This window comes from Manis pentadactyla, chromosome 11, assembly GCF_030020395.1.
Source record: "Manis pentadactyla isolate mManPen7 chromosome 11, mManPen7.hap1, whole genome shotgun sequence".
Taxonomy (NCBI): domain Eukaryota; kingdom Metazoa; phylum Chordata; class Mammalia; order Pholidota; family Manidae; genus Manis; species Manis pentadactyla.
The window spans coordinates 112,364,088-112,385,267 of record NC_080029.1 but is presented as its reverse complement, the minus strand read 5'-3'; the positions used below and the strand labels follow the sequence as shown (position 1 = coordinate 112,385,267).

The window sequence follows — 21,180 nt, the reverse complement described above, 5'->3', positions numbered from 1 at the left end:
TAGGAACAGAGATTGAACAATAGCTTTGCCATTTTTAGTAGAAGTTCTAGAGTAGGTTATGATAAATTCCCACCACTTCACTTGACATTTGGAAAGGCCAAACTGTAATACAAACAGACACTACAGTGATGGCTTTGTTTCTGTAGCCTTCTTGATTGTATTAAGAGATCCTAAAGGTAGTGGAGGAACTCATCTTGCTTTGGTTGAATACTTAATTCCACTTCCACCCAGCAGCTTGCCTGGGAAAACTTCTCAAAGGTTCTAGGAATAAATGTATCATAGCTGATCTAAGCCTGAACTGCCATGTCCTGGCTTCCCAGCAGCTGTTCTAATCTGCTATGGAACATTCTGCTTTGGCTGTCTTATAAAGGAGATAGTTATCCTCAAGTAAAAAAAACAGCAAGATCCCTACTGAAATTTCACAATGTTACAACGTCCAGCCAAAATCTCATGGGGCAGAGAAAGCAAGTGAACTTAAGTCCCCATAGGTACTTTATATAGTTAATTCACTTTTCAAATTTTTGAGTATGGAAATTTAGTAACTTAATTACCCAGGGTCACACAGTAGGCAAACCTGAGCTAGGAATATGTGTGTGGCATGTTTTTGTACATATTTTTGCTTGTGTGTATATATACACATATACCCAGCAGATGCGTGGGGACTTAAACCCGTTATCCCTTACATAACAGAGTGGTGGAAGATAGTCATAAAAGTGTTTAATTAAAGCAATGGCCCGTAACTTCCCCCCAGTGAAAGAGTAGGATTTCCTGTTGCACACAGCTCCCCCAAATTTCATGCCTTAGAAGGCTGCCTTTGTTAACCTCCAAAACCTTTTAAGGCCTTGGGCAATCTAGGTTTTGAAATATTTCTTTCCAAAGTATATTAATCATTCATGTTCAGTATGTGCCATATATACAACTGGGAGAAACTCAGATACCTCATGCAAGCCATTTGTTCCCATGGAAACCTTTAGGCTATGAATAAAGAAACTGTTCAAAGAGCTGATCAGGCTTTGCAATTTTGACTTTTTGGGGAGGGAATGGTTTTATGTATCATCAAAAAGGTTAGGAGGTGTTTGTTGGTACCAGAAAAAGAGCTTTAAATCTAGTCAGCTGTTAACTTAGCAGGTATATGGTTCTGCCTCAAAAGAGGAATAAAACATAGATCTAAAGTAAAACATAAGAAAGCATGACAGAAACCTCTTATGATGTTAACTACCTTAGGAGTACATTATAACCAAGCTGGGCAAATGAAACAGTACACAGGAAAATTAAAAATAAGAACATCTGAAGATATACCAGAAAGCTGGACATTTTACTTAGAATGAATCATAACAAGAATAGTTGCAAACAAGTAATATGCCTCATTTTAGATGTTCAATAGTTAGGAGTGCTTAAGGAGTTCAGGGGAAACTTTTTGGTCTCCAACTGAGTAGAAAGTTTTCATAACTAGAGAAGAAAGAATGAAATAGTGAACTTGGTTAAAGTAAAGTGAAATCTGGATCCTTTCTTGCCATGTATAAGTTTTTCAGAAGTCTCTTGGCCAGAGATATTGTAGAAAGAGGACACACCACTAAAGTAAAGGAAAACTGATCTTTATTATGATAACTGGGTAGACTTGAAATTACATTTTGAGGATTGTGGTCATTTAGACACTTGCATATTTAGTTATAGGCAATGAGATGAATAGGTGGAGACAGCTAAGAACTGGAGCAAGGAGAAAAGTTTAGCCCAAATTTCCCACTGTTTCACTGTGACTCGGTGTTAACCATGTACCCCCACTTTGCCTCAGTTTCCTAATTCATAAAACAGGGAAAACTGTTTCTTAAGTTTGCAGAACTGCTGGGGTTGAATGAGGTAATATCTATAAAGGCCTTGAATTCTTCAGGTAAAATTGCTATCTAAACAAGGCAGTATTTTACAGTGAAACTAAACATTTAATCTTGTAGAAATGGAAATATCCTATGTACGTTTCTTATAGCTTTAAGAAATACCAGAATGAAGAGATGTTTAATTTTTGAGGATTTTTTAATGGACTCAAGCAGTAGTGTCTTAATATTTCCCAGTCCTTTCTCTGACTCAGCAGAGCAGAATTCTGGCTATGGGCAACCCATCACAACTGTAATCTTGAGGGGATTATATTTCTTTCACAGGAGCTGAATATGGTCAGATTGGAATACACTTAAGCTCATTTCAGCCTCTTTGGTGAGAAATGAACACTTTTACTTCACAACTCCACAGTCTTCTTGCCAGTTTGGAGGGGACACTTGGTCACAGCTGTCTTGTAATATCTGGGTAAAGAACCCCAGACAAAAAGACTAAATCACTGTACCTTTTTTTGTTCCATAAAATCAAATTGAAACCATTGTGCAATGGCCAGGCCAATTGATTCAGTTAATATTTGGGTTTTATCATAACTGGATTCATTTATGAATTCTCAAAGGAAGTGGTGTTACTAGTGCTGAACTACTGAAAGAAACATCACGAGAAAGGTTTATTGCAGTAGTCTGTGGGAATGTCAGCATCAGTGCCCCCCACAAGGAAGGATATATGTAATTCGGCTACCTCCTGCCTCCAGTGTGGAAGATGAGATCTCTTGCAAAGTCAGATAGTATAAAGGAAAAGAAGTAAATATGTCAGGATGTGTGGTCTGTCTTGCAGCTGTTCAGCTCTGTCCTTGTAGCACACAAACTCCCATAAGCAAAATGTAAACAGATGAGCTGTATTCCAATAAAGCTTTCTTCATGGACACTGAAATCTGCAGCATTGCAGATCTGCAGGCATAAATGGTCCATCAGCAGCTAGTGAGTTATTTGGATACAAACACATTGAAACCATCAGTCTATCCTGTCAGCTTTTTGTTTGGCTCCACTCTCAGCAGTTACAGTTCAGAAAAGTTACACTCTAGGTCTCTTACTCTGCTGCCTAAGAGAGTAAGTTTAGAGAAGCAATTTGCAATTATCCATGTGTAGTTGCCCCAAAGAAATTTTGTTTCACTTAAAAAGTAGTTAAGTTCTGGAGAAAACTAATATTGTTGAAGGTTTAGAAAAATATAGACAAGATTTAATCTCTTGTCTCAGAGCTACTATCACCATATGTGTTTCCTTAGTCTTTTTTAGTATGTATTTTTCATTAAAACTTTTCTGATTTAACGATAAGATGGGAGTCTTTTTCTCAAATGGGAAGGTGTGAATTTCAAACAGTGATGAGGTTCTTTTAGCTTTATTATCCAATATAGATTTGAGAGATGAGATGCTAAAGGGGTAAAATGAGTTAAATGTCAAGTTGGATATTATTGTTGAAACATAGCTGAAATATTGAAAACCATTCTTGGAAGATTATAATAAAAATGTCAGAGAATAAGTTGCTGGGGCTTATCTGTGTGCTAGTTTGTCGTATGTCCTGTGTTGAGGCACTGTCACTTTGGGGACTTGGTAGGCTCGTTTGAATCTAGAGACTTTAATGAGAGGACTTAAAAGGAGAGAACCATACCACTCTCACTGTGTGGTCTTCATAGTCCTAGGATACCTCTCAGAACATCATTATTTCAGTTCAGTTGGCCGCTAAGATAACCTAATAATCAGTCAGATAGACTACCATCAGCTGTCATGAATCATGCCTATCTACTAGTTGACAGGTATCTTATTTAAGATATTAGGATTTCAAGGGTGACAGTTTTTCTAAGGAAGCCAGCTGTAAAAAACAGTGGAGTCACACATGAGACTAGGAACTAAAGTTAGCACAATAGGTGAAAATGACACATATTCAAAGTTAGTCTTGAAAAAAATCCTTTAAATTGCCAATAAAGTATTGCATATGGTCTAAATGGATTTTTTATCTGACCATATTCAATAAATATGTACTGCATAGTATGGATGTAAAATATACACACTGGTGCAGAATTTATGTAATAAAGGTATACATCTACAAAATATGATCATTTTTTAATTTCTTACAACATTTTTGGCCAAGCATATATAAATTTGGCCCTTATACCATTCCACATCACACTCTTCCTTTATTTTACTAGTTTTTATGAAATGCTTGACCTAGTACTACTGTGTTAGCTGTTTACCTTTGTTTTCTACCTATAAGCTCCCTAAGGGCAGCGTCTTTCCCCCTTCCTAAAGCAGCCAGGGTAATGTCTTGCACATAGTGTTTAGGGAATGCTGGTTAAAGAGGAGAATGAGAAGTTATGTGTGTGTCTTCGTTAACACTATTTTGATTACAAACAACAGAATCTATTCCCATTAACTTAGACATAAAAGGAGGAGTTACTGGAAGGTGCAGAGACATATCCCGGAAGCAAGGAAGGAAATAGACAGATCTCACTAGGGACTGGAGCAAAGCACTTAGAAAGTCTCTAAGAACCAGACAGCTACTCCTTGCCTCTGGCTTTCTGTCCAACTCGTCCAGACTCTGACATTTCATTGGACTCTCCTTCTGCTTAGGGTCATAAAATCTCTTTCCTCAGCTTCTCTTAGCCCTTTTCATTTTCTCCACATTACTGGCCTCTGCTTCTCCTTACATGTGGTGGGAAAAGGCCTTTCATGCAGCTCTTCCCCTCGATGAAGCTCCAGCAGACATAATCTGGAGCCCCATGTCCCAGTTGCAAGTTCCTGGAAAGAGACTGGGTGATTCAGCTTGGAACGGCTTTCCAGTCCTGGTCCAGGTACTTTATTCAGGGATACAGAATCAAGTGGGCTTCACCACCCAGTTGAGACCAAGTTCTCTAAGATAAGCCTTATGAACTTGGAGAAAACAGTTGGTAGTGTGACAGGAGAATGGTGAGCTTGTAGACCATACTTTTCTTTCTCTTCATGTAACACTTGCTTAAAAGCTACACATTTTACCTTAAGACATTTCAACATCTTGAGATTCTCAAAGTGGGGAGTAGGGCCTGAAAACAACAACTACGAGCCACCCTGGCATAGGGCAGTGGCACTGCTGAAAGGGACTGACTCTCTCACAGCTAAACTGTGCCTGTGTTTATTGTATTTACCATGCTCCGATTGAAAAAGAATAATCTTAGGAGGAAAACCTGATTTGGGCCTGTGTTAAAAGAGGCAGACCTTTTTATACTTTGAAGGGGTCTGGAATGATGAATTGAGGTTTCAGCCAAAGCCACACTTGCCTAACTTGCGCTCTCTGAAGGAACTGCTCCTTTCAGCACGAGTGGCCTATTTGAAATAAGTAAACATTAAGGCAATAGCAGAAGCCTCATATTAAAAACAAAAAAAGTTAAAAGCCCTGTCCTCTAGGTAAAGGGTGAGGAGGATGTTTGAAAATATCTGAGCCTTTGACTATACTTTGCAGAAGGAATAGCACCAGTGTCACTGTTGTTCTTCTTAGGGAGCAGAGCCTAAATATAAAAGTGTACTTGAGTTGGTGAGTCAGTAGTAAGAACCTCAGATTGGTATGTGAAAAGCATCTGTCTTATATAGTAATGGAACAAACCTCAGACAAGGAAAAGTGTATGCGTGTGTGTGTGTATTTCCAAATCTACGTACATTGTCAAGAAAACATATTAAATGGACATTTAAGTGTTTCCAGTGATGTTACAATGCAAATCCAAACTGGCTAATGCTTAATTTTGTGAAGAAAAAATAGAAAAGGTTATTTCATTTATTGGGTTTGGAAAGGTGTAATTTAAGTATTCCCTACTAATAATTGCTAGTCTTTAAGGGAGCTAAGTTAGTGGTGATTGTAGAATGAATTTCTGTCTGTTCTTGCAAGGATGCCTTAACTTTTATTAACTAGCTCCACTAGTTAGCAAAAAAAAGCAATTGCTATTTCTTAAGCCCAAAAGTTGGTTATCTTTCTGGACTAGGATAAATTCTTTGGTTGTGTGTCCTTTGTGGGTGTTTCCCATAGTTGGGAGCATTGGGGCAACAGTTCTCCTATTATGGCTAACAATGTAGTCTGTAGTATAGTGAAATATAAGCAGAAAAACGTTCATATGTAATGCAGTAAGAGACTTCACTTACCCGTGAGAGCCTAATTCCGTGTGGCCTTCCTCTGCCCCTTAAATCTCTCAAAGAGCTCTAAGTCACATAAGGCATATAGAGTAATTACCTTTAATTACATATACAAAATTTGGCCCTTTCTCTCCTGCAGAAAAACCAAAACACTTCTATTTTCAACATTTTGCTGGTGAAGGCTTGTTGGGCCAATACGTTCTTTAACTGCAAATAGAATGTTGTGAGTTTATTATAGAAATTGTTTGGCCTGCATACATCTCACAGTAACACAAAGTACTAACACCTTTTCAGTGCATTGTTTTGCAAAGTGCAGAACTGTTAGAGACATTTGCTCAGTCTGAAGGCAGAAATTGTTACTTGGATTTTGTCTTCTTTTAAAGAATTTCATCAAAAATAAAAAGCAGGGTTCCAAAAATAGACCCAAGTAACTTACATGTAAGTGGACTAGGGTGGAGAGTTATGATTAGTTCCAGAAAACTGGCATAGTTCTTACACCAGTAAAGCACTGGAAAATTTTTGGAAAAGGCCGATCAGCAAAGCCTGTCAGTGGAAGCTTGCTTTTAAATCAATACAGACCCTAAAGTTTCTGGTGCTGTTGTGGGTAAAATTGCAGTATTTCCAGAATCTCTCACCTGGCCTTAGTCCATCTCCCTATCAATAGGTGTTTACAAGGGGTAGGTGGAGAGGGAAGCATGCTCAGGGAGGGGTGAGAAACAGGAACTAAACGGGAGAGCCAGAGGGGCAGCCGGAAGAGAGACAAATGGAGCCAGGCCTCCAGTACAGGTCTTTCTCCTTGACTGATCTTGGCTTCATGGGTTTGTTTGCCCCCATGCTGGGAGCACGCTTTCCCCCTGGAGTTACAGCTGTTTCCTCTCTTTAATTCTAGGTCATATTTTACTTTTCTGTCTTTACTCACACCTCTCTTACTATGTGTACCTGCATGTTTGTTTCTCTTCCTTCCCTATCTTCACAGCCACTTTTCAGATATTAAGGATGGCTTAGCAACTGCCTATAGAGAATGCTTGTTTAAGGAGTACAAACGCAGGAGAAGTTGGAGCCCACAGTAAGGGCTGGAGTAAGCTGAGTGTCCGTCATAGGACTGGCCACAGCCCTCAGGTGCCCCCTCTCCTCGTACCTTCATCATTATTAAGAAGGATGGTAAATCTAGCATCCCCAAGGCTGTGGAGTACTATGGAATGAGAGGTGAGTCATTCGAGTGACTTGTTCCTGTGGGATCCGAGAAGGCAGAAGCATGTGTCTACTGTCTTGCATTAAAACTTCACGAGTTCCTTTCCAATGTCTACTGGTGTCACTGGTGAGAGAGTATTTCCCTTAAGTTCCAGTAACAGTGCTTAAAGACAGGTAACTCCTCATACCTATGATCAACATAGTGATCCGATTGCTAGCTAAGCCCTTTCATATTTGTAGAATAGAACTGTAGAATACAATCTGTAAGCATGCTTAAGACATAACGAAAAGATCAATTTTTAACATTTGTGACCAATTATATTGTCATCTTCTTTGAACATCTCCTAAGCAATAATTTATATTCCACCCACTTAAAAGAAGAGCTGTCAGCTCCACACACCTCTGCTCTCCTTTTTGCTTTCAGCAGTCTGACACACTTTGGATTTTTCCCTACATTTTCCTCTTTATACTTCACATTGCTTTAATTCATCCTGCCAACCCATAGCAATCTCTTACTTTTAATTATTTGAGTCATAGTGCAGGGAGATGACATTTTTACTAACAGAAACGTCCTGAGCACCAACTGTGTCCATAAGCACTATGCTGAGTAATTTGTGGACCACAGAGTCAGAAATAATACGGTCTTTGTCTTTAGGAGACTAGAGCCTTATTGGAGAGGAAATTATATATTGAGTTTCCAGTGTTTATAAAGCATTGTTGTACTACTCAAGGAATAAAGTGCGCAAGTAAATATAATGCAAGCTAAAGCAGTAGAATGTAATTTTTTAAAGGTACATATGAAATTATATGTAAGTTCTTAAGGGAAAAATGGTTTGTAATTGTGGGAAACGGGGAAGGCTTTATAGAAAGGGTGGTAGCTATGGGGCTGAACTTTCCAAAAGGGATATGATTTATCTTGACATGTTCAAATAGCAGATTAAGGAAAACCTTCCAAGTACAAAAGAAGCTAAGACCCGGAGGCAGATATGTGTCTGTTCATGAGTTTGTTAAAGGAGGTATTCATTGAGCATCTCACTTGGATCAAGTACTGTTCTAAGCCCTGGGGATACAGGGTAAACAAGAGTAGGCACTGCCCCAAACTTATATTCTAAAGGGGAGACAACCTGTGGTTGGCTTCACATGAATAGAATTAACAGTTGTGCAGAGTTCAGAGGAAGAAGAGTTGTGGGCTGGAGAAGTCTTGTTGGTTGTGCTCATACAGATTGCTAAGTATAGAACCTCTTTGCCTGCTTCATTTTTGTACATAAGCCAGCCTTATAACTTGTATCTTTCTCAACTCCTGGCAGAGCCAAGCCACTAGCCACATATGCCTGTTGAGGACCTGAAATGTGGTAAATCTAAATGTGCCGAAAGTATAAAATATACACTGAATGTCAAAAACATGTTTTACGTCCTTTTTTGGAATACTAAGTCTTTGACATTCAGTGTCTATTTTATACTAATATCACAATAATTTTTAAATTCGTTTTATGTTGAGGCACTATTTGGGGCATGAATTAAATAAAATATATTATTAAACTTAATCTCACCTGTTTCTTTTTTTTTTTTTTTGTATCATTAATCTACAATTACACGAGAAACATTGTTTGCTAAACTCTCCCCATCACCAAGTCCCCCCACATACCCCAGTACAATCACTGTCCATCAGTGTAAAATGCTATAGAGTCACTACTTATCTTCTCTGTGTTGTACAGCCCTCCCCCCACATTATACATGCTAATCATAATGCCCCCTTTCATTCCCCCCCATTATCCCTCTCTTCCCACCCATCCTCCCCAGTCCCTTTCCCTTTGGTAACTGTTAGTCCATTCTTGGGTTCTGTGAGTCTGCTGCTGTTTTGCTCCTTCAGTTTTTTTCTTTGTTCTTATACTCCACAGGTGAGTGAAATCATTTGGTACTTGTCTTTCTCCACCTGGCTTATTTCACTGAGCATAATACCCTCTAGCTCCATCCATGTTGTTGCAAATGGTAGGGTTTGTTTTCTTCTTATGGCTGAATAATATTCCATTGTGTATATGTAACATATCTTCTTTATCCATTCATCTACTGATGGACACTTAGGTTGCTTCCATTTCTTCTCTATTGTAAGTAGTGCTGTGATAAACATAGGGGTGCATCTGTCTTTTTCAAACTGGGCTGCTGCATTCTTAGGGAACATTCCTAGAAGTGGGATTCCTGGGTCAAATGGTATTTCTATTTTGAGTTTTTTGAGGAACCTCCATACTGCTTTCTACAATGGTTGAACTAATTTACATTCCCACCAGCAGTGTAGGAGGGTTCCCCTTTCTCTGCAATCTTGCCAACATTTGTTGTTTGTCTTTTGGATGGTGGCAGTCCTAACTGGTGTGAGGTGATATCTCATTGTGGTTTTAATTTGCATTTCTCTGATGACTAGCGATGTGGAGCATCTTTCATGTGTCTGTTGGCCATCTGAATTTCTTCTTTGGAGAACTGTCTGTTTGGCTCCTCTGACCGTTTTTTAATTGGATTATTTGCTTTTTGTTTATTGAGGTGTGTGAGCTCTTTATATATTTTGGATGTCAACCCTTTATTGGATCTGTCATTTATGAATATATTCTCCCATACTGTAGGATGCCTTTTTGTTCTGTTCGTGGTGTCCTTTGCTGTTCAGAAGCTTTTCAGCTTGATATAGTCCCACTTGTTCATTTTTGCTTTTGTTTCCCTTGCCTGGGGAGATATGTTCATGAAGAAGTTGCTCATGTTTATGCACCTGTTTCTTTTTACTTTTAAAATTTGGCTTCTAGAAATTTTTTAATTAAATCATGGTTCTCATTCATGGCTACCAGTGTATTTCTGCTAGGGCAGCTGTAATTCAGTAGTGTGTGCCTAGTGCATACTTAGAAGAAAATACTTCTGTGAAACGGTATTAAAGATGTACTAAGGCAATATGGGTATGTAATTCTCAGACAAAATTCTTATTTTTCCTCTTCTTTATTCTTTTGATCTTCTTTTTGTTTACTTTGATATCTCTGCCTTTTCAGTCCTATTAATGATCTCTGCCATAATTTTTAGAGACATTGGCTTAACCAACCAGTGGTTCAGAATTAAAAGAAACTCCAGAGGAGAGTGAAAAATTCTTAGTTCTTCTAACTTCTGAGAGTCGTTACCCTGCTTTTGCCTGTCACTAGCTACCTATATGCTTGCTGCTCCCTCAGCCTGCAAGATTCATTCTCTCCACTCTCCCTACTCCTGCCTAATGAGCTCTTAACCACCCTTCAGGACTCAGCCTGTGATCCCTGCTCTGTGCAGCCTTCCCCAACTCCTTCAGTCAAGGTTAAATGCCCCTTTGCTATTCCCATAGCACTGTATTCTCATTTGGGATGTCTGATGAACGGACAAACAGACCACCAGACTCTTTGAAGTTAATTGAATTTGGAACTAGAAGCAGGGATATCACAGCACTTAGTTCTCAGACTAACCAAAAATCAGCAAGATATATGAGTTCACTTTGTTTCTTTTCAAGTCCTCATGCCTCCTCTGTGACCAGAATTGTAAGGTCATCTTGAATGTTCCATGAGGTCATGTCTGTTCTGACCGGAGAGATATTTGGATGAAGTTTCAAGTGAGAAAAGAAAGGCAAACTGTAGCATCTGCTCCATTGAGTGGTTGCTCTGTGTCAAGCCACTCAACTTCTGCTTTCCCACTCAGAAAATGAGGGTGACACTTAGTATTTTACTCTCCCGGGGCTATTTTGATGCTTAAGGATGGGCATTACAATATTAAGAGAGTTCAAAAGGGGACACTCTGCTTTTGTGCTGGGACTAGACTGTGTGCCTTAGTAGGTTTTGTTTTGTTTTTTTCAATCAGGGGACTTCTGGGAACAATTTATTAAATGGGCCCAGAGTTAAAGAAAATACCTGCTTATCTGCTTTTTATATTCTCTGTATTAATCTAAGCATATGCCAAGTTGCCTTCTGAATTCCTCAGTGATGTCTTTAATTTATCAGGCTTCATCTGAAGATTGACTTCTTGGTAGTTGAATTAGAAAAATACCACTAATGCACCCCTGGTGTAATCTTACCTGTGTTTTTGTTAAGGGAAACATTACTCTTTCTTTGTTACATGAGTTTATAATTTATTACCATTATCAGTATCTTGTGATTAGCCATTAGGTTCATATGCAGATCATATTTCACTGAATCTTTACAAAATCAGTTAATCTTCTATCAAAGTAATGTGACCCAATAGTACTTGCTGCGATTATGGATGTAGATAAATTTAGGATACACATAGGTCCATGGGGTGTAGTAAAAAAGCCTGAGACTTGGAGGCAGAAGTTGGGGGTTTACGTTTTGGCTGTACCACTCACTGTATGACCTGAACAAGTCAGTTCAGGTCAGTTACCTTATTTATAAAATGGGAATAGTAACATCTATATGTACTTGCTAGGATTACACGGGAGAACCTGTATCAAAACACTTCATGAACTGTAAAGAATTTGTGGACAGTAGACTCGTTTGTGATAGGGCTATGCTTTGAGTGAAATTTTCTAATTGTAGTGTTGAACAAATAATGGGGGAGTACAGAGTTACCTGACTTTGAAATACCAGTGATAAATTGGGTAAAAAGCTATGAGACTCATCTAGACATGCTGTAGTTAAGTACAAGAGAAGAGACAACCTAATGCTAGGGCTTTGGGAATAAGGGGTCACAGCAAATTCTGAAACCATTCTTAAATACTCCCAAGGGCCTGGATGCTAAGTAATAGGACTATAGTACTAAATGTTGAAAATAGGCCCAGGGTAGAGACAGACCAGGGACCAAAGAGGACTTAGAGCTCGGGCAATTTGTTAGTATACACTAAAATGTTAAATATGTGTGCCCCCAACTCAGCATTTTCTCGTCAAGGAATTTACCCTCAAGATCCATTTGCATTTATGCCCAAAAATGTATGCATATTTGTCTAGAGACTTCTTTCATTTTCAAATGGTAGATTTCAAGCTCACTTAAGAGGAAGGAGGTGAGGGCACAAGATTTCTTGGCTCGCAAGGCTAAGAAGTCCAGCAACATTCTCAGCCTCAGACCAGCTACATCCAGGACCAACACTGTCCTTGGTCCTCAGGCTATGTGGTGTGTTTGTCTCTGTTGCTCTCTACTCTGCTTTCTCTGTTTCCTTCTTAGATAGGTGGTCTCCCTGTTCTCATGTAGTAGCCTCTAGCAGCTCCAGGCTAAGCTCCTTCTAGTTTAGCAAGTAGGGTTTTCTGCAGTTCCCCAAAAGCCTCAGGTTAATGCCCAGTGTACGGACATGGGTAAAGCACCCATCCTTGCCCTAGTTCTCCGGGACAGAGGGATAGGATACTCTGACTAACCTGACTTGATTCATATCCCTTGGGGTAGCAGCAAGAAGTGGATTGACCCCACCACATGAAGTAATATTGAGGAAATAGTACTTTCCCACTGGAAGTATAAAATGGTGTTATCAAAAGAAGAAAAGGACGCAGGCCAGGCAAAAGCAATAGCTGTTCATTATAGTATCTATTTCTAATAATATATGGATACAACCTAAATGTCCATTAGTACAGGAAAACTAAGCAGATATAATGGATGATAGAGTGGGAGACTACATAAGTATAAAAATGAGTGCAGTGTATACATATGTTGGCCAAAAAAATGTCTACTATATAATATTAACTTAAAAATGAAGTTGCAGAAAAATACTCTTAATTATGTCTGTTGTCAGTTATGGTTGTGAATACCTTTTCTTTGTATATTTCTGTACTACTTTTGGTTTGCTATTATATTTGATTGTTTAAAATGGGTATATATCACTTCTGTGATTTAAAAGAATGCCCCAGGTTGCCCCTGTTCCAGGCCAGATACTGGAATTGACAGAGCTCAAGACATATAGAGATAGGAAAGCTGAAAATGAGAGGAAAGCTGACAAGTATTCATGGAACTGATATAAAAATATAAATAATGGTAACTGAGGGGATGATGGATAGGACAGATTAAGCTGCCTGTATAGCAGGGTGGTGGTGGTGGTGCTGCTGGTGGATTTATATCCTGGAAGAGTGACAAAAAATTGCTGGAAAAAGTAAATGTTCACCAAAAAGACACATGGTTTAGAAGAGGTGGGGCTGGGAGTAGTGGAGTAGTTCCCCTTTTTTCTTCACAGGATGACTGTGAGATTCAAGTGAGGTGGAAAAGCACAACTTCAAGGAAAAGACCATATAATTCCAAGTTAGCCAGGACCAAATAAGGAGTTTGTCTCTAAATGGAGTGGGAGAAGAAAAGGGTAGGAAGATGTCATCAGACTTCCTTTGCACATTAGACTGCATAGATGGCTAATTTTGTTGTTTTTTTTAATCTATTTGGATGGGCAGGTGCTTTTTTGAGAGAGGGAAGGACATACACATTTGTCTATAGTTTTTGGTACTGTTAACTAAAATGAATAATTCTACATAGTTCACCTACATGTGGGAACAGCAAGGTAAAACTGCAAATACCATATACAACCACCATGGAAGAAAATATTCAGAAGAAAGTCAAAGTCAAAAGAAAGAAAATATTCAGAAGAAAGAACTACCACAACTCTCAATTACTTGGAATCTTCACTGTAGTGGTGTGTCCAAAAGAACTGTTTATTTTTTAATATCATTCCCATGAAATTCAAAGTACTCAGAAACATCAGTTGTATTAGCATTCAGTATACATTTAAAATCTGATTTGTTTTGCTGTGTATGTCTGCGTGTGTGTTTTAGCATTTTGAGGTAAGCATTGTGCATTCCAAATAGAAAACTCAAATGGTGTTTCATTAAGTTTTATTTATTTATTTATCTACTTAGTACTTATTCTACCCTTATCTCTGTGCATGGTCCCATGCTAGGCACTGACATACAAACACATAGTAGTCACTGCCTTCAAACAGCATTCTGTTAGTAGGGGAGACAGTGAAGGGGACAAAGGAAGTGTAATGGGGATGGGAAGGATGGCCAGGAAGGGGGTTACTGTACTTTTGAAATGCTTGCTAGAACTCTGACTTTTTAGTTATTTTTCAGGCATGTGTTAAGAATTGGGCATCTCTTCTTAGCTTTTGAAACTCAATAGATATTGTCTTTACAACTTCATCAAAGAAATTGCAATGCTAAGGAAAGTGGAAAGTTTTCAGAGACTGGGTTTTTTAATCCCATGAATTTACCAGTTCTGAGTGGACTTATACTAGTCTTTTTGGAATGAAGAAAGGATCCATCTAGAAGCCCCAGTGCACAACACACCTTTTAAATGGTTTTTCATCTTTCGATGCCATGTACTACAAAAGAAATCTGTTCTCCTATATTGAGAAGAAATCTGTTCTCCTATATTTCTTCCCTGACTCCTTTCATTAAAATAAAAATTTTAAACTACTTTGAGGCTCAAGGCCTTGTTACGTAATTGTGTGTGTGTGTGCATGCATGCATGCATGTGTGTGTGTGTGTGTGTGTGTGTGTGTGTGTGTGTGATAGAGAAACTGTAAAACCTCAGTGTCTGTGGCTCAGTATCGTGAGATAACTCCTCTGCTCTTGTCTTTCCTCACCTTTTCTTCCCCCACCACACAAATCTGAGCTCATGGCAGCAGTATATGTCTAGTGACATTCCAGCTCCCAAGAGACCTGTGAACAAGGTGATCATAAAACATTTTTTGTTATAGGGCAAAGTGATCCTGATTTGTAAATTCTGGGTCTTGCTGTTTTTGTTATTAAACCAGCATTTTGAGTAGATTCGTGTGTTGGCCTGGTTCATATTGTAAGGAGGCATTTTTCAGAGTCAGAGAAAGGAGAGGGATTCTGTTCTTTTAAAAGAGAAGCACATGCATTGGCTCATATTTTTGTAATAACACATTGTTCTTATAGTTAACTTTCTCAATTTTGAAGGCTCTACTCTCATTTTCCCCTTTCACTTCTTCCTTTGGATTATCATCCTGTTTATCTGCTTTCTTGTTAAGTGGACTTGCTTCATATTATTATTACCCCCGATGGTATTGTTCCCCACTTAGTAATTCCCTAATCTCTCACAGACACTAAAGAACATTCAGTGATTGTGCTAAAAGGCACAACTGTTGATGGCACCAGGGAGTTTAATTTTAGAGAAAAACTATACTGTTTTCTTTAAAAATTGTAAAACGAACTGAATAAACAACAAAAGAAGGGCATTGCCAAAGTCATTAGGTCCTTAGGTTTCTCCAGCCCTGACTTTAGAAGATAGTCATCAGCAACATATACTTATTTTTTCATAGAAATACTAATATAAGTGTTAATGTAGGCACATGCAGATATTTATGTACAGGACTTATTTGAATTTGCTTCACAGTTAGGTAATATAGTTTCTCAAAAAGAATAAAAGGCTAATTATTAGGCAATAATGTGATCAAATTACCAGAAGCTTCAAGGTGATTCTATTTCAGTTCTCAGCTTGAATGTGCATTTAAAAATATCTCTACTTAGAGTAGTTACTGTTCATAATGCTTTATGGAATCTTTTTAGGTAGCAGCTTGGATGATAAAGAAGCCATTATCTTTGATTTGGTATGTTTAACCCAAGTTAAATTTATGACAGATTGAAAATTAGTGTAGTGTTGTACACCTCACTGTTCGGTGTAACTTGATATATGTGTGAGCCATATGTTCAGGATTTATAAGAATTTGTTAATTGACGGATGGAAGAGCTGTTTCGTAGTACCCTGTATACAAGATAACATATGCAGTGTATATATAGCCTTGCAGTTTGGGTTTATAAGAGATTTAACTTCTGGCTAAAGGAAATACAATGAAATATATTGGCAATGCTTCTGAAGAGGAAAATTCAGGATTCACTTCTTTAATTTCCAGGCTTTTATGCAGTTAACCAATTTAGAAGGGAGACCTTATTAGTGCTTTATTTCCAGAGCAGATGAGAGATTATAAAACCTTAGTTTCTGAAATGCCATGGATGAAAGAATTCAGCGTATATCTACTTTGCCCACCTCTCCCACTTCTTTCCCATTACCTCATAATTGCAGGAAGTACCTTGTTTACTGCATGTATAGCTTGTGTTGCTGCATTTAAGACTTTGCCCTAATCCTCAGTCTTATTAAAGGATTTTACAGCATAATGTTGATTAAGTAAAAATTTCTTAAACAGTGAATCAGAGATGGCTCTGCAAAAGAAAGGTGAAATATTATATGTAGGGTTTCTCATTTAAGTGCAGCCCAGGTGGTAAGTCGTTATGGTGAGGTAGTCTCTAATCAAGGAGACAGACTTTCTTAGTGGGCCTATGTCTGTGTTCTTTACCAGCAGCACTGGCCGCTTCATGGGCACTTGTGTGGGAAACTAGGCACAAATGGAACCTGCGTGGGCATCTTTCTGAACAGATAGTTCTGATAAATTACAACTCCATCTCCCAAAGAGACTTTTGTACTCAGCAGCACATTTTCTGTAATACCTAAAAAATTCTAAACAGGTCTTTTAAATAGCCTTAAAATAATTCCTTTCAAAGGGAACTGTGTCCCTTCAAAAAGTCCCGTTCAAATGTGAAAGAACTTCGGAAAGAGACTGGTCGATCAGTATTTTCTGAGTCTTCATAATATATTAGTCATAAAATAAAGCAATGACCTTTATTTCTACCCTCTAGATACAGAATTCTTCATCTGAGGTTGTACTTCAGAATCACAGGTGGAGCTTTGTTTATGTCCACTACTCGAAATTCTGGTTCAATAGGTTTGAAGCAGTCACTGCACCTGTTTTTTAAAGTTTTAGAGATGTTTATAGTAGATACATGTCCAGTTCAATACCACTGCTAGCTTACATTTGAATTTGTACCACACATAATTTATATAACATGGAGGCAAATTTCACTCAAATGGGTTCTGTGGCTATACAAAGAGGAACTTGGAAGGGAGCTAGAAGGAAATCCTAGCTATAGTCGGAATATTGGATTTAAGAGGGAATCAGTAAACTCCTCTACTTTATGGATGAGAAAGCAGAGAGGTGGAGAAATTTTCAAGGTTGTTAGCAGAACCAAATGCTAGATCCAAGACTGACTTGAGCTCTTTCTTTACTAGCATCCTGTGCCTCGTCCATTTTTGAGAAAAGCTTCAACGGTATTCAGTAATCTAGACATTTCTCTTGAACATCTCAAAGCCTGCCAGGATTTTGTGAGGTCTCAGGGTATTTAATAAGAGAAGCGGTAATGAAGCCAGCAGGACTTCTTCACATCTTTGAAGTTACTAGGCAGGAGTTGCGAGTGACATAACTTACAGTTATAAATTATAGATATCACCCAGAATGCTTTTGTGACTTCTTTGTAAGCATGGAAATTTCTGACAAGAGATCCCTAGGTTTAGTACTAAAGATTGTTGAGAATAAGATAATGGTTCATCTCATTTAAACTGATCCTTAAGTATTGGCAGCAAGTCTGGGAAATCATGCCAATACTACATTTCTAAGCTTGCCTTGACTTTTAGCTTGTACTTCAGAAGGAGGATATTGTATCCAGATGTGCAGTTTAAACAGCTACAGGAGTAATATGCTTATTAGATTTGGCTGTAAAAAAAAATTCAAATAACAGTTCAGTCAAGGTCGAGATAGATTTTTTTTTTCTGAATTAAGAAGTCCAGAGGGAAAGGAGCACAACGTTAGTATGGATGCTTCACAGCCGTCAAGGGCTTAGGTTCTTCCTTTCTTTTGTTTCACCTGTTCTTGGCACTTAGTTACATCCTTGAGGTACCTGATGGTTCTAGATGGCTTCTGGAGCTTCAGGCACCATCAAGGGGGCATACCTCCAACTTGAGGCAGCCCCTGGAAGAGCTTTCCTAGAACCGTCCCATCCAACAGCTTCTCCTTCCGCTCATGGGTCATTCCCATTATCCCGAGCTGGGAAGGTCACTGTGGGCAATATTAGAAGTTCTGTTATTGAGAAGGAAGGAGAGAATGGATATTGGGCAGACAACCAGCAGATCTACCACAGCCTGTATTGAATATGATATTTATACTAGGGAAATAAGATTTTAATGACATCAAAAGCTATTAATAGGATACAAATTTTAAAGATCTCTAAACTACAATCTTTCTTGTGTCTGATTAATAATTAAACCAATAAATCTCTACAGTAGTGTTCTGCTTGGGATTTTTCCAGCAGGACTTATTGGGAACAGCAGTTACGTTTTGTATATTTTAAATAAACTGAAAACAAGCTCTTCAAAACAGCAGGAAAAAAAGACACTTAAAATTCTTGTTTCCTTTAAGGAGCATCAAAACAGCACAAGGACAATTCAGTGGATATTTATGGAGCTAGCAGAAGCAGAGTATACTCTATTAGATGAAATGGGCTCAGATGAACATATTAAAACACTCAAGTTGTTTAGTAGTTAGATGGAACAAGACAGACTGATGCAGCGTATAAGAGAGTTAAACATGTCATGGCAGTGAATTACACCAACTCCAGATATACAAGACCTCTCCTGGAGAGAAGGATGGGTACCCTGGGTTAAAGTTTTAAGTACCAGGTATAGTCTTAGTCCATTTGGGCTGCTGTAGCAAAATACCACAGACAGACTGGGTGGCTTATAAGCACAGAAATGTACTTCTCACAGTTCCAGAGGCTGGAGTTCAAGGGCACCAGTGTGGTCAGGCTCTGGTGATGCTCCTTTTGCAGGTTGCAGACCGCTGACTTTTTGCTGCATTCCCCTGTAGTGGAAGGTGTGAGCGTGTTCTGTGGGTCTCTTGTAAGGGCACTAAAGCCCACCCCTGAGGGCTGTGCCCTCATGACCTAATCACCTTCCAGAGGCCCCACCTCTTAAAAACCATCACACTGGGCATTAGGTTTTCCACATAGGAATTTTGTGAGGACACAGACATTCAGATAACAGCAGATATGATCACCTCCGCCGGTATCCTACCTGTACAAATAAAAAGAGAATGGGAAATGGAGAGAATTTCATCATCTAAAAAACTTGCAGGCAGAAGCCAGCAGTAATCTGCAGGATATGCAGCTGTAGAACAGGATACTCGTGAACGTGTAAATGGACGTGTTTCTGCTGTATGAGGCCAGGGTTCTAAAATGTTCTGTAGTCTCATTCGTACCCACTGTTCACATGATGCCCTTTTACGCATACTCACCAAGTGCCCCCTTTCACGATACACTTTCAGGAGGAAGTTCGTTCACAAGTTGCCACTTAGGTGAGAGAGTCTAGATTTTGCCTTATAGGCAATGAATTTCAAATCTGGGCAAAACCCAGCCTTGTATTTTTTTTTTTTCCTTTTCCTTTCACAATTACTTATCAGTAACCAAACCTTGTCTGTTGACTTTGCTCCAGCTGATAGAAAACAGGAAACTACAGACTGTCTGTGGGAAGAGGCCCAGGCAGCACCCTTTGTGACCTTGCGCCTCAGTCTCAGTTCTCCTTGGGGTGACGTTGCAGACAGCTCCATGTGGCTGTGGCAGTAAGATGGGGGTGCAAATGAGAGCAGCTAACACAACAAGGCCTCTTAGCCTGGCCTTTGAGCTCAGTGAGCCACCTTTTGAACCTTCTATGATAGTACATTTTGGGGATCCTTGGAGGTAAATAGTTCACGCTCTGGTCCAGTAATGGATCAGGGACTGTTCTGTCTTCTATAGCAGTGGCACTCTGGTGTTAAATAACTGCTTATTTGAACATATTGTGCAATGACTTATGCTTTCCCACCTGTTACTAGTTCCCTTTGAAGCTGTTGTGCTCAGTTTAAGCTCTCCAGTGGGGGCTGTTCTCACAGCAAATGGAAATCTCACAAATTGTACTTTCTTTATATCTACTCAGTGCTGGTGCAGCTCACTCATAAATTTTGGTTTTTGTGTCCCCCGACTCTGCACCCCATTTCCACTCTGCTTTCAGGTGAAGGTCTCCCACAGGTGTACTACTTTGGACCATGTGGGAAATACAATGCCATGGTGCTGGAGCTCCTCGGGCCTAGCTTGGAGGACTTGTTTGACCTCTGTGACCGAACTTTCACTTTGAAGACTGTGTTAATGATAGCCATCCAGCTGGTAAGTTGGCATTGCTATTCTTGCAAATGACAGGCAGGGCCCCCAGCCATATCCTTGTGTCTCTTTTGGTGACTTACCAGCAGTAGTGACACCTAGTGAATGCGCATTCACAGGCTTGATGGCATTCTGGGAAGCTGGCTGGGATGAAAGAGGTCAACCCAGAGAAGTCACATAGCATCTGCCGTTTGCTCTATTTTAAGAATGTGCACCTTGGAGCAATACCCTGCTCTTTCCTGAAGTGGAAGCGTGATTTAGATCAGGACAAAAGAGGATGACTAGGTAAAGTTGTACAGGTATAAGTGGTTTCTTGAATGTTTTATTTGTAGGTTTTAAACACATGGCCGTAAGGATTTGTCATGTCCTCCTTCTCCCCTCACTGTTGCCTCTAAGAAAAGGTTGGAGATGTCACCCACTGCCCTGACAGTCAGATTCCTAAGTCGTGTGACCGAGAGCCTGCCTTGGTTCTCTTACCTCCAGCTCGCACAAAGACTGACACGGCTCAAGAGGCGGCTCTCAGCTCCTGCCGAGCTACACTCCAGTCCCAGTTGAAGGAGCAGTCAAGACACTTCTTTTGAAAAATTTCTCAGCCCCTCGGGGAAGACTGCACAGGCATCTTTATTGATCTGAAATGGTGATGGTCTTACCCACTTTATAGTAAAAACTCAGAAATGTTAGAAAATTGATCCTGACTTTTGAGTCCCAAATTCAGATGTCTGAGCTTCCCTTTCTATACTAAGTAGAAAAGCTTTGTAGATAGGAATGATCTTAAAGAAACTTGAAATAATTTTATAATTAGTATTTTGGACTATATTTACTTTCACATACAAACTGCACTCCTACCTCTGCTGCTAATTAGCACTGTAATATCAGGCCAGTATTAACTTCTCTGGGCCTCACGTCCCTTGTTCCTGAAACAAAGAGAGTTGTGCTGGGGAATGCTGTCTGGCTGAGGGTAGGACGGTGTAGGCAGGAGGTGAATGTGGCAGTGGCACCTG

General features: G+C 39.3%; 1 protein-coding gene across 4 annotated transcripts in view; it reads left to right on the top strand.

Moving 5' to 3' along the window:
* The window catches only part of CSNK1G1 (casein kinase 1 gamma 1), a 202,879-nt gene that overhangs the window by 140,724 nt on the left and 40,975 nt on the right, over window positions 1-21,180 (top strand). For all 4 annotated transcript variants that reach the window (XM_036892099.2, XM_036892097.2, XM_057488881.1 and 1 more), the window contains one exon: window positions 20,034-20,185. In XM_036892099.2, coding sequence (XP_036747994.1) covers window positions 20,034-20,185 — 152 coding nt within the window. The remainder of the gene's footprint in view (window positions 1-20,033; window positions 20,186-21,180) is intronic.